This window comes from Acanthisitta chloris, unplaced genomic scaffold (assembly GCF_000695815.1).
Source record: "Acanthisitta chloris isolate BGI_N310 unplaced genomic scaffold, ASM69581v1 scaffold13799, whole genome shotgun sequence".
NCBI classification, from domain to species: Eukaryota; Metazoa; Chordata; class Aves; order Passeriformes; family Acanthisittidae; genus Acanthisitta; species Acanthisitta chloris.
Window position 1 is genome coordinate 620 of NW_008690925.1, and position 14,082 is coordinate 14,701.

At 41.9% G+C, this 14,082-nt stretch overlaps 1 protein-coding gene across 1 annotated transcript in view; it reads left to right on the top strand.

Annotated features, from left to right (window-relative positions):
- Positions 1-224: 224 nt before the first annotated feature.
- KDM5A (lysine (K)-specific demethylase 5A) overlaps positions 225-14,082 on the top strand; it is a gene marked incomplete at its 5' end in the record, with an annotated part of 19,243 nt that continues 5,385 nt past the window's right edge. Inside the window, 10 exons of the mRNA XM_009082022.1 lie at positions 225-255; positions 462-579; positions 3,722-4,077; positions 4,598-4,736; positions 5,491-5,670; positions 7,197-7,358; positions 8,382-8,933; positions 9,679-9,822; positions 13,398-13,557; positions 14,057-14,082. The exon at positions 14,057-14,082 is cut by the window's right edge and continues 198 nt beyond it. Coding sequence (XP_009080270.1) covers positions 225-255; positions 462-579; positions 3,722-4,077; positions 4,598-4,736; positions 5,491-5,670; positions 7,197-7,358; positions 8,382-8,933; positions 9,679-9,822; positions 13,398-13,557; positions 14,057-14,082 — 1,868 coding nt within the window. The remainder of the gene's footprint in view (positions 256-461; positions 580-3,721; positions 4,078-4,597; positions 4,737-5,490; positions 5,671-7,196; positions 7,359-8,381; positions 8,934-9,678; positions 9,823-13,397; positions 13,558-14,056) is intronic.

The following is a 14,082-nucleotide window of genomic DNA, read 5'->3' on the forward strand; positions in this document are numbered from 1 at the left end:
AGTGTCTTTTCAGAACGTGTCCCACTGCCTAGCTGTGGTCTAGGGCAGGGCCAGTTCAGCAGTTCTCTGGCTACAAGAGGCAATGTGCTAGAAGCAGACTTTTTCAGAGCTTGTTGCTGTGCCATATCTCAGACTTCTTGTCATGCCTGTCATGGCAGTCAAGTTCTTGAGCTGCCTGGCACAGGCTTTATGGGGCTATATTCTTTTGCCTCTCAATTTGACAGACAACCAGACAATCATTCCCCTGAGGGCAGGGTAAGTTCTTTTGGAGATGTTTAGGGGAGTTACATTAAATTTTGCTTTCCAAGATTTTGTTGTGGAGTTTGGGGTTGGTTTTGGTTTTTTTTGAGTTCTCAGGTGATGAAATGTTTTGGTAACTTAGATTGTGTCTCTGGGAGTGAATCCAGGGATTGTCATGTTATCTCTCACTTAATACTGTTTCATGATGTCCATTGGTACAGCAGAGTGAGCCAAGACAGCGGAAGGACACGGACCAAGCTGACTATGGAGGAGCTTAAAGCATTTGTACAGCAGTTGTTTAGCTTACCATGTGTTATCAGCCAGGCCCGACAAGTGAAGGTAAGTTTGTCTGTGCTCCTCAGATAATGTGCTTTTTTCTTTTTTCTGGTTTTGTGGTAGTTGAGGGGGTTTTTTTTAACAGCTGATGTTGCCTGGTGTAAAGGATGAAAAGCTTTTTTTTTTTTTCCCCAAGCATTAGTCCTGCACTGACAGAAGTAGAGTGAGATGTTTCATTTCCATAGAGCTGCTTTGCAGTGATATCTGTGGCCTCAAGAAAGGAAGTACAAACCTTGACATACATCTAGCTCAGTGCCTTCCTGCATTACTGGGAAATATTGCTGTTGTCTTTGAAGTTTTGCTGAGGGCATGTTGCAGTCTGCCCATAATGGAATGTAACCTATTTCCTGCTCATTTGCAAGCATGTCTCTAAGGGGCAGTGTGATGGTGTTTGTGTCTTTATGTGGTCGTAACAGCTCTCAAATGGGTAGCCTAAGCATGGATGTCTAGTGCCCTGTGAGATGCTCTAATTCCACCCGGTCTCCATTACCTTCTGGAAGAATTCCTGTGCTCTTGTGTGGTAGTGTCACGCCGTAGTCCGCATTAGGCGAAGGAGCAGAGCACTTGGAGTGACTGAGTACATGTTTTAGGGTGCCTGTTGCACTGGACATTGTCAGATGGTCCCACTGCAGCTAAGTGAAGTTGAGGTCCCCCTCACCTGTTCAGGTGGCCCAGTTTTATCTCTCTGAACCAGTTACTCTTAATTCCAGCATCACTGTTGCTACCTATAGGGGTGAAATTTCTTCCTAAATCCTATCCTTTATATGTTTCTGTGGAAACCTCTGAGGGTTAAATGGGTGTGCTTTCCTAGAGGAAGGGGAAAGCAGTGCCACATTGTCAGTTATTCCATGAACACTTCTCAGCCTTATTTTCCAGGTTACAGCCCTCGTAATTCGTATGCATGACTTGCATTTCTTGCCCTTCATGTATATCTTTGCACCTGTCTGTGAATGAGTCTAGGCTAATAAGTAATCCCAATCACACTGATTCCCTTGGTGGCTATGATCGTTTATCATTCTGCTAGTCTGCATCACAGCAAGTGTTTTCAGCAGCAATCTTAATTTGTTTCTCTGTCACTGATGATGAAATATTAAATAGTGTTTCACCTACTAACCAACTTCCAGAAAACTCCTTCAAGAAACATCCTTAATAAAGTTTTTTCACCTTGAGAAATGGTTCTAGAGATGTATGTTAACCATTTGCTACCATGCATTTTCTCTGTTGATAATGGTTTTAAGACTGTTGCATAGTACTAGCTTGAGGGCCTAAAATCCTAAACATTACTGTATGTGCAGCTGCAGCTACATAACCAAACATACAGTTTAAAAATGTTAGTTCTCTTGAGAAAGCCTCTTCATTGCTGATGTTCATCATGTCCTTTGTTAATGAACTCTGTATTAACCTTTCCATGGTAATTCAGTGTTGATGAGAGACTTTGTATTCACTTGCTTCTTGATTTTATGGTATTGGCATGTTTTTGCTGAAAATTAGTACCTTCAGAAAACTATAGGACTCCAGGATGCAGGTTTGCCAGGCTTGTTGATGCTAATCTTTATCCTTCAAAAATGTTTTTTAATGAGTTTCCCAGCAGCTAATAGAGTGGAAAGTGTTTTCTCATCCTCATATGATAGGATGGTTTTATGACTCTTCTTTCCACATACAAACCAAAGATACTTGCTCATAGTTGTTAATGAAATTTTATCACCTATTAGTAGACCTGTAAGATTGTTCTCAAAGGGCTTTTTTGTTTCTAATGTATTTAAAACCTGCTTCTAATTAAAACATAGTTTGTAGATGACAGAGCTGCAATACAGTTAATCTTAAGAGTTTTAATTTGTACTTTTGTCTAAATACTTTCTCCTAACTAGTCTTTCTTCCTTCCCCACCCCAGCATTAGGAAACCTGTTCAAGTACTCTGCCTGTGACTGTTGTTGAAGCTTCAACATCACTAGCCACTAAATAAATACTATCATTTTACTGGTTACAAACAATAATCTCTTACTTTTGTAATAAAGTCTTATGACTAAGCACTGATTAGTTTTCAGCATGGCATTTGAGTGCAATGTCTGTCATAATGAAAAGCAAAATAATTATTGTGTTGACTGATGAGTATTTTTTAACGCAAAAGGCATTGTAATTACTAAACTTATAATCTGCTGTTATCACTGTGAAGCATTCAGTGTATGTTCCCTATATCAAAGTCTTTATAATGTGCATCTTGTTCTTATTTCTAAATGCCTTCTGGTTTCTAGACAGTCATGAAAAGCAGCATCAGACAAAAAGGGCAGCAGGCTAAGAGTTACGGAACGCAGGTTTTGCTCCTCATTGTGCCATTGGCTTTCTGTCAGAAATGTCTGTCTGTCTGTAGGAGACTGGGGGTGAATCAGTGGGGTATACTGGCTGAATGGCCTTGGATGAATCTCATGCAGAGATTCTTTCCTGTCTGTGTGCTGTCTTCGATTATTTTTTTTATCATTGCAGTGCCAAAACACGAGGATGAGGACAACTGCAGCAGTGCAGTTGGATTTCTGTGAAATTGTCTCCTTTAATAAGAGGGGTTTACATTTTCACTGCTTTCCTCTGTGCAAGAAACTCCTCATGTGTTTAAGTGTTTGGCCTGCTGTAGAAAATCGTAATTCCAAACTTTACCATCGTTATTTTCATCAACTTCTGGTATTCATGTTCTCATACAGTTCTGGCTTGTTACTTCTCTTCAGCATCTTTTGTTCTGCTGTGTATTGCCATCACTACTGCAATGCTCCTGACACTGGATTGAAAGGATGATGTGTTTGCAGAAGTTCCCTTTCTCCCCACTGTTTTAAAATTGTTGACTAGACAGGGCAAAATACTCTGTTTTATTGGGAGCTGTAGTCATTTGCAGTTATACTATTGTAGGTGCAAAAAGTTTGTTGCAACTAATATGCCTAGGGTATGAAATACTAGGCCATCCAATAAGTTTAGATGGTCTGTTAATATGCATCAGACCTGATGGCTTGTGGCAGCTAGCTGGCATCATGTGTAGAAGCTCTGGCTGATAATGTGATAACTGCATAGAAATCCACAGTTGACTGATCCCTCAATCAGACTTCCCTTTTGGTCCTATAGGCAGTTTTTCCTAATTGATTTGTATTGCGTGTTACTTCAGAATCTGCTTGATGATGTGGAAGAATTTCATGAGCGTGCTCAAGAAGCTATGATGGATGAGATCCCGGACTCTTCCAAGCTGCAGGAGTTGATAGACATGGGCTCTGGCCTTTATGTAGAACTTCCTGAACTGCCAAGGCTGAAGCAAGAGCTGCAGCAGGCACGGTGGCTGGATGAGGTGAGGTCCACCCTCTTGGATCCCCAGAGAGTCACCCTAGATGTGATGAAGAAGCTGATTGACTCGGGTGTGGGCTTGGCACCACACCATGCTGTAGAGAAAGCCATGGCTGAGCTGCAGGAGCTGCTTACAGTCTCTGAGAGGTGGGAGGAGAAGGCCAAGGTCTGCCTGCAGGCCAGGTGAGTGTTCCTTTACAAGCTGTTCTTAGAGGTCACACACTTCTGTGTTTCTCATCCCCTTTTGAGGAGCGTGTTGAGAAGTCAGGTCTTTAAAGCTGTAGTGCCTTAGTTTGTTTTGTTTTGTTTTGACCTCATAGCAGTTAGGTCGTTCAAGTGTTGGATTTGAGGTTGATGAATTGCAGAAGTGTCGATTCCCTATCACGTTGCACAGTGCCAGTAGGCTGTGAGTGTTTCCACTGTCTTTGCAATTCATCCCCCTCAACAAAGAGCACTGAGTATGCTGCACAAGACACCTTTCTTGGTGTTAAGGAGATGTGATGCTGTGCCCTTTTGACTGTGCGAAGTCCATCAGCTTTCTCACCTCCTGCTCTTTGGTAGCCAAGAGTGCCTTCCGAGCACAGAGCCATGGTATCCTGCACTGTAGTGTAGTGAGGAAATTGCATCGCCAGCCTGTCAGATTTATGGCTTGAGTTGACTGGCATTTTGAGAGAAGGCTGGAATTGGGTTTTTCTTGCTCTAGACCACGACAAAGCATGATGGCTCTGGAGGGCATCGTGAATGAAGCAAAGAACATCCCTGCTTACCTGCCCAATGTGCTGGCACTGAAAGAAGCCCTGCAGCGGGCTAGAGACTGGACAGCCAAAGTGGAGGCCATTCAGGTAGGGGTTACAGCAGGGACTGGAATCTTCTGCTTGCATCCTTTTATTTAGATATGTCCTTTATTCCTAGCACCTCTACCCACAAAGGTGACCTGAAGGGAAGCCTTGCTGTAGCTGTTAAATGTGCTTATGGGCTTGAATTTCTTTTTCTTTTTGTGCTCCTGTGTCCCCACTGACTACGCAGTTTCTATTTCCCTTTCTTTTATGCATTTCAGGGGGAATATAAAAGCTGGCAGATTGATGATGGTATGGTATTTGGTATTGAAACTATTTGGCATACTGGCACTGGAAATATTTAACTTCAGCAGAAGGTGTTCTGCTCACAGGTCGTCAGTTTCGGATCTGGCTATGGAAATGTGTTTTCTGTTTTCTCCCCAAAATGGTGTAAGATTTAATGACACTGGAGGCCAGAACTTTGTCTGAGATAAATTAATTCGTTCAGTAGTTTCACCTTCTGTTGATCTACCCACATAACTGGGTGTTTGGCCAGAACTTTGTCTGAGATGAATTAATTCGTTCAGTAGTTTCACCTTTTGTTGATCTACCCACATAACTGGGTGTTGACCTCTGGACTGCAGCTGCTGATCTAATTTCGGTATTTGTCAGGTATTGAGTTGAAATCCCAGCTGATTTCACATCAGCCCCTGTGCAACTCTCGATGTAATAACTTGCAGTTAAGCAGACAGCATTTAAGACAACCCTCTGGAAAGGGGGCATTACTTCCTAAGATTAGCCAATTATCTTTTTACCCCAGAATGGGAGCAACTATGCCTACCTGGAGCAACTGGAGAGCTTGTCTGCCAAGGGCCGCCCGATCCCCGTGCGCCTGGACGCGCTGCCGCAGCTGGAGTCACAGGTTGCTGCAGCACGTGCCTGGAGAGAGCGCACGGGAAGGACCTTCCTGAAGAAGAACTCAAGCTACAACCTGTTACAGGTGAGCAGCCCAAACTTCTGTATCAGCCTGATCTTGGTGGCCCTCAGTGGTCTGGAGTGAACAGCTGGGTCAGTTACAGCGGATTGCAGCTCCTTTTCAGAGTAGAATAAGGAACTTCGTGTGTTCTCAAGTGAAAAATGAAAAAGGCAAAAGGTCTGTTTGGTTAATCTGGTTTTATGTATTGACATCCTCAATTGTTACATTTAAAGAAAGAAAGCGAAGGATTTGTCTTTTTGTGTCACTGTAGCAATGTAGGCCTGAAATGGACATTGATGATGTGTTTAATTGATGAATGTTTTAACTGGATTCACTGTTTAAATTCTAAGAAAATAGATTAGATATTTTATAAACTGTTTAGCTGTAAGAAAAGTTGAGTCAGCTACTGTGTATTACACTTCAATGAATGGAAGAAAATAGATTAGATATATTATAAGCTGTTTAGCTGTAAGAAAAGTTGAGTCAGCTACTGTGTATTACACTTCAATGAATGTAGTCACTGTCTTTGTTTTAATAAAAATTGCTCATGTGTTTGAAGATTTATCATATCTACTTGACAGGCTTCCCTTTTCTAGGGAAAACAACTCCCATTTGTTCAATGCTGTCTAATAGGCTGTATTTGTCATTCTCATATTGTTAATTCTCTGCAGTTTGTCTTCCCTTTTGGTGAGATGTCCTAAACCAGACAGCATCTTCTCTGTGGCTTCCCTAGTGATATGTGAAGTGCAGTAATCACATCTCTAAGGGGATTCTGATGTTTAATGTTTCCCAGTGGGATCTGCCCCTCTTGCAACAACACGCTGCTTTCTTTTGTGATGCTCTAGATCCAATTTCTTTTCTGTGTTCTTCTCCCTAAGTAGTTATTTAATATATTCTGGTTTTGCGTTTTCCTAGACCTATCAACTTGAACTTCCCTATATTGAATTTACTTTGCTGGATTTTACATTTCATTATCTATTCCAGCTAGTCAAGATTACTTAAAATTTTATTCTTGTCCTTAGAAGTGCTTTGCAGCCTCTCATATTTGATATTAAAAGGCTTAGGGCCTAGTTTGAGTTTTGTTTCAGCCACCAACTTGCTGATGTAAATACGAAGTTATGGCAAGTCTTTGAGTAGTGATTGATAAAGGCCCTAGAAGTGACTGTTGAGCTGCTGATCCCTAACTGCATCCAGTGTTTCGTTAGCGACCTGTGGGATAGCTTCATCTGACGGGGCTTGTAACTGAGTCATGGAAACACAGCAGCTTTCACTTTGACCTGTCACGTCACGGTGGTGCCAATTACATTCAAATTCCAGAAGTATCAAATACTTTTATCCTTCTCTGTTTATTCTCTTCTTCCTACCCTTAATTGACAGGTATCAAAGGTGTTAGATGGCTGAGTATTTCTTGCTCTCAGGTGACACTGTTGTAATTCCTTTATTAGGTGTTCTCATATATGTCCCTGAGATCACACTCTTATAGGTAGAACTTTTTTTTCTGTTCTTGGCACACTTGCCTCTGACAGTATAAGTTTTCTTGGTGGTTGTAGGTCCTGAGCCCTCGGACTGATATTGGTGTTTATGGGAGCAGTAAGAATAGGCGGAAGAGGGCGAAGGAATTGATGGAGAAGGAAAAAGAGAAGGATCTTGACTTGGAGTCCCTAAGTGAACTGGAGGATGGGCTGGAGGAGGCCAGGGACACTGCAGCTGTGGTAAGAAGCAATGAAGAGTGTCTTGATATGTGGGCTTAAGTTATCTCTTGTGTAGAAATTTTAAAGAAGAACTGATAAATAAATCTCACTGAAACAGATATAATGTGATGCTTGACACATGAATAGAGTTCAGCTTTAATTGCAGTGTCAGTAGAGGGAAGCACAGTTCAAGTGTAAGTGCTGGTATTTAATATGAGTTGGGCTATGTGTGAGGCATAAATGCTTTTGGGTTGATACCTGTCTGCTCGTCTCATGTTAACATTTATTGAAGTCACATCAAAGTAATGTGCAATGAAGTGCAGCTCTGCCTTAACCAGTACCAAGACATACTCGATCAGGTCAGTTTTCAGCACAGCCTGTAAATGCTTGGTCATAGACACTGGGCTGGAAGGAATGCTATATTTGATTCCTTCTTTTTGGGAAGCTGTTGAGGCAGTTTATGAGAAGAATTTGCTGCCTGGCTGCCCTTTCTCTGGGAACAAAGGAAATGTATGCAGGCTCATTAACATGGCTTATACACAGTCTATTTTACCTTGGTGTGCTTTGATGTAGTTACTTGAATGGAAACACTGAGGAAATGTAAGTTGCTTCAGGAGATGTGTAGTCATCCAGCTTCTGGTGCTGAGCCAACACTGAAACAACGCTCAGCTGCATTGTCTCGGTAGACAGATGGATGGAAGGGATTCTGACTTCCTCCCTGGTGTCAAAACCTGTTTTTCTGGTGGCCTTATGGGAGGTTTAATTCGGAACTTCAGAAACTCTGCAGATATGGAGAATGTTATTTAAAGTTTACATAGCATCTCTGTCAGAAGGACTCAAGGGAGTAACGAGTAATTGAGGAAGAGGTATCTTAGCTGAAGTTTTGATTAGATCATACAATTCCTAAATTTTGGGCTAGTTTAACTAGGAAGATCTCTTGATATGTTTGGGCTTGTTTTTTTGTTCCTTTTCCTTTGTTGCTAATAAAATGAAATCTCTCTGAGCTGCGTAGGTAACGACTTGTTTTTTGGCCTTGCTGTGTAGGTGGCTGTATTCAAGGAGCGGGAGCAGAAGGAGATTGAAGCCATGCATGCTCTCAGGGCAGCTAACCTGGCCAAGATGACTATGGTGGATCGAATCGAAGAGGTCAAGTTCTGTATCTGCCGCAAAACAGCGAGTGGATTCATGCTACAGTGTGAGCTGTGCAAAGACTGGTTTCACAGCAGCTGTGTGCCCCTCCCTAAAACCAGTTCTCAGAAGAAGGGCTCTAGCTGGCAGGCCAAAGAAGTGAAGTTCCTGTGCCCACTTTGCATGCGTTCCCGAAGGCCACGGCTGGAGACCATCCTGTCCCTCCTGGTGTCCCTGCAGAAGCTTCCGGTGCGGCTGCCGGAGGGGGAGGCACTGCAGTGCCTGACAGAACGGGCCATGAGCTGGCAGGACCGAGCGCGGCAGGCTCTGGCCACCGAAGAGTTGTCCTCTGCCTTGGCTAAGCTCTCTGTGCTCAGCCAGCGGATGGTGGAGCAGGCAGCCCGGGAGAAAACAGAGAAGATTATCAGTGCAGAGCTGCAGAAAGCAGCAGCAAACCCTGACCTGCAGGTAGCCATGTGGATATCTTGCTCTTTGCTGTGCTTGTCCTAATTCACTGTGCCCAAGTGGAGACACGTGGGTGAGAGAGGGAGGGCAGTTCAAAGCTGAGGCTTAGACATGTTGAAACTACGTAGTTTGGTACAGGCTCTGGCTGGGTTCTGTCAGTTATGTGCTGCTCCAGGAACAAGTCTGTTGCTCTGTACTCACTGTCAGTAGCAACTGCTGAAGGTGCTCGTGAGAAGCATCAGGTCAGTTGCAGCAGCTGGGAATAGGCCTCAAAATGCATAAAGCAGTCGCTACTTTGGTCTCTAAATTCTGCTTCCCCCTTGACAGAATCCAAGGTCTCAGTATTTATAATTTCTCTTGATTGTCATGCTTAAACATTTAGTATCTTGTTAATAAATTCCAGCCGGGGCTGTAGGCAAACACTGGTACTTCCACAGCTGAGATCAGGTGATTCTGTGGTGAAGAAGTTTGTACAAACACAAGCTGTGATTTGGTAGCGCTGAACAGCAGTGTCTGGATCTTGCTAGTCACTGCTATTCAAAAACATGGACTCAAAATGTAATGGAACCTTTTCCATGGATATTTCCCTATCTTTCTTCACATCTTGCTGCAACTAGGCTTTTCTGCAACTGTCCAGGCAGTTATCCTCTTGCTAGAAGAACCACTGTTTTCTTTCTCAGGAACTCTAGCTTTTGTACAGATTTTCCTGGGAATTTTGTTTCATTCTCATATTCCATTTTTCTTTTAGGGACACCTGACTAGTTTTCAGCAATCAGCCTTTAACAGAGTGATAGAGAGTGTGTCCTCATCCCCACGGCAGACTCTAGATTATGATGATGAAGAGACAGACTCTGATGAAGACATCAGAGAGACATATGGCTATGACATAAAGGTCAGTAATCCACTGTGGTTTGTCTGCATGGAATTAATCCAGAACACCTGTTTTTCATTAAAGTATGTCAGAATATTTTTGGTATGTTAAGCTATCTATGTATATTCTGTCCTGGCTCCTGTTGCAGAAGAGGTCGTACTTGGTTTTTTTCTGAATGTCTCAGTTCTGAACTACTGGGAAGTTTTGTAATGTTTTTGTTCAAAATTTTCAAATGCCCTGTATGCATTTCACAAAGGTGATTTTTTTTTTTTTAGTGCTAAGGAAAAGTCAGAATATTTTTGGTATGTTAAGCTATCTATGTATATTCTGTCCTGGCTCCTGTTGCAGAAGAGGTCGTACTTGGTTTTTTTCTGAATGTCTCAGTTCTGAACTACTGGGAAGTTTTGTAATGTTTTTGTTCAAAATTTTCAAATGCCCTGTATGCATTTCACAAAGGTGATTTTTTTTTTTTTAGTGCTAAGGAAAAAGATAGACTTCTGCATTTCAAAAGGTGATTTTTTTTTTTTTTTAGTGCTAAGGAAAAAGATAGACTTATCAAGGGATTTGTATTTATAATACCATGTAGGATGAACGTTGTCTTTGTGCTCCATTCAGAGGTGTCATGAGTCATAAGTGTCTATATGGAGTGCTCTTCAAAAGTTTTTGCTGCAGCAAAAAAATTAGTCTTTGGAAACTGCATGCTCTGTGAGAAGTTTCCTGATGCCAGAACTTCTTTCATGTTTTGGTACCTTTGTCTTCATCCAACCCTCATATAAAGGAGGTATGTGTGTTCTGTTTCGGATGTGCGGAAATATTTCAGACTAGATGTCTGGAGTGTGTTGGGAAATTAGTGTCTGAATCCAGTTCAGAGGTTTTCACTGCAGTGAAATTTTTAAAGCATTGTAATTAGAAAAGAACTTTGATGAGAAGGCAATTTTAGAGATGACCAGGTGATTGCAATATGTTGAAGTTTCCTTTTGATACAGGTAGAGACAAAAGCAATGCCACTGTTTCTTCTTGAATAGTGTTTTCTTCGTAGCGATAGTGTCATCTCTCCCTTAAAAGATGCTGTCTTAAGAGACAGTGTGGTCTGTACATCCTTCTGAGGCAGATGCTCTAGCTGCTAAAGGGACAGCACGTTCTCCAGGTATGATTTGCCGCAATCTCCTGGTTTTAGTATTTTGTTTCTCAGCAGCTTTATGCAAATACTCAGATTTATCTCACAGTGCCATGTGAAATGCCAGCAAAAGTACATTGCAGTTGGGTGTTTCAGCATTTAATTAAATGAGTTATATATGTAATAAAAATAATTTCCAGTCTGTTCTTGGCATCAGGAGTCATAATAAGGCATTTCTGAAGGTTGTGGCGTTTTCGGTGGCTGTGATAAAGCATACATCAAGAAAGATGGTATATGTTTGTCACCATCTGAGGGCTTTGCAGGAGCCTAATTTCATTTGTTTAATGATTCTGTTGTCAGCGTTTAAAAGTCTTTTACTTAGCCCTTTTGATTTGAATGTCCATCACTCTATCTAGTTGTAGAAACCTAAAAGTAAAAACCTGTAGAAGCAAAGCTGATGCCTTTGAAATGCCTTTGGTGAGGTCAACTTACATGATTGGAACAGAAGACAAATTTTCAGGCAACCAAATTCTTCAAGTCTAAACTAGGAGAAGGAAAGCTCAAAAGTAATAGCAAAGTTGCTCAGAATTTAGTTATTTTTACACTATTGGCTTGTAAGGGTTGAGCGTTTTCAGTTTGGTGCATGTGCTTTCCAGTGTGTTAAAAAAATAGATTGTGGTTCCTGATGTATGAATTTCCTCTCAACTTCTTGTGGACCCTGTAGGAGTAATCTTTGAATCCCTACGGGTCTGTAGGCTGTATTTTGAAAACCACAGTCTCTGGTGTCCCAAGTGCACAGTTGTTACAGTAGATGTGAAAAGGCCTGTTTGATCATACTGTGTGTCTTCTGATTAAAACATGATTCTTGGCAGTAAGTGCTTCATTATGAGTGCACTAGCTAGAGTTGTTTGTAAGATTTGTTCCAACCAGGCTAATTCGCTGGTTGATTTTTACTGTTAATTTTCTTCAGCTATAGTGGTTTTCATTTTTTTTCCTCATATTTTTTCTCATTTCTTTGCACCTGTGTAGCCACCAAACTGTGACTTTTTTTAAAAAAAGTTATTTTACCTATTAGCCCTGAGCTTTTAGTGTAATATAATAAGATACCCATAAGAAGATACTGTAGGAGATATAAACTTTACTGTGCAGGGAGAAACTCTTTCTCAGTATATGTATTCAACCTTTTCACCAGGGCAATTTAAATCTGAATTTCCCATGTGTAGTTCTGTACTGGAATCATTCTTGTGCACTTCACTTCCTTTGAAACATGTAACTGAAAGCCAGAGAGAGATTATCATTCTTAAACTCCCTTTTTATGTCATGAAATGACAGTGTCTGGGTGGTACAATTTCCTGAATTGGCCATTTTGGGGCCCACAGAACTAATCCTCAGGTAGATATTGTCAGTAACTGCTCCGTAGCCTTTCTCTTGTTTTAAGCCAGCTTCTTGGTTCTTACTGCTTTCTGAAAGGTTTCAGTTGTACGTGGCATGCCAGGTATGTTAAACCTGTTCGCCTGTCTCATCACACGTGATGGAGTAGCTGAGTTCTGGAAAGTGCTGTGAGAACAGGCAGCTGGTTGAGGAGATTACCCTAACTAATTTTGCCTCCAAGGGCTGAGTAAGAAGGAGGGAATTAGTACTGGGGAGCATCAGGAATCTACTCAAGTGGGTTTGTGCTTCACTGGTTTCTCTGCCTGCTATAATGCAAAGTCAAACAAAGCTTCTCCCACTGCAAGGAGATTCCTGGTCTCACTTCTCTTCATGGATCCACCTGCACCTTGAAGGCATATGTCCCATTCCAGAGTGTGGCAGATGTAAACAGTCAGGCTTACACAGCACACTGAGCTGAGCACAGGCCAACACCATTGTTCCTCTCTTCATGGACACATTCTCAGCAAGCTTAGGTACTACAGTCTTTCAGTGTTTGATCCTGTCTTAGAACCATTCAAGACTGCCACAGAAGTCCCAATCCCAGGGCAACATTTGATTGCCATTCTGTTGCTATTTATTGCTGTGCTGGAACACTGTTTTTTCCTCACCTGGAAGGTCTTTAATCGTTTCTTTCTATAATTACTGTTATTTAATCAGCGTACCCCTGCTTTACTCAAGATGCCAGTCTCTATGGTCTTCCTCAAATTTTGCAAGCAAAATAATAAATTATGTAGGCTAAGATTAAGCCTCTTTTCATTCTGTTCACTTCTGAAGACTATACTGGAGGGAATGGTGAGCAAGGAAGCTTGTCAAGTGTTTGTCATGCACTAACTGTAAATCTGCTGACTGATCTCCATAGGTCCTGTATTCATGCACTGCTTAAGTAGGGATGTAATTTGTACCTTTTGCACATGGTCTTGGTGTGTCTCATGGGCTGCTTCAGAGTAGGGTTTTGGGAACAGCAGACTGCTCAGTCATAGCAGAATTTACTTGGAAGTAGGTATTTTCTGGATAGAGATGTTACATGTTTTCTCTGTGTCTTTTTCAGGACAATGCCAGTGTAAAATCTTCTAGCAGCTTGGAGCCCAATTTGTTTTGTGATGAGGAAATCCCTATTAAATCAGAGGAAGTGGTGACACACATGTGGACTGCTCCCTCGTTCTGTGCCGAACACGCCTATTCGTCTGCTTCGAAAAGCTGCTCTCAAGGTATTTGTGGCTGTATGTGCTGCAGTAAGATGCAGTAGATCTCTGGGAACTGCTGTTACCTGTGCTAGTTGTACAGGGTATGTTGTCTTTAGGAAGGCAGGGTTACATTGCAGTTAAGTTCCCCATGTCTAATGTATAAACCTGTGTCAATGTGTTTTGCTTGGAATTGTCTCCCTCCTTAGATTGGCCTTGTAAGAAGTCTGTAATTTCTTCTGGTTTTGTTCTCTTCCTTTTATCTTTATATGACTTTGCCAGCAGAGGTTTAGATTGGCTATTATAAAACATTTTTGCACTGGAAGGGTTGTCAGGCATAGAAACAGGCTGCCCCGGGAACTAGTGAAATCACCATCGCTGGAGGTGTTCAGAAAGCATGTGGACATGACACCTGGGGCCATGGTTTAGTGTTGGGCTGGACGGTGCTGGATTAAAGCTGGGACTCGATGATCTTAGGGGTCTTTTCCAACCTTAATGATTCTATGACTTACCTCCTGTCTGAAAGGTTCTAGCACTCCACGGAAGCAGCCT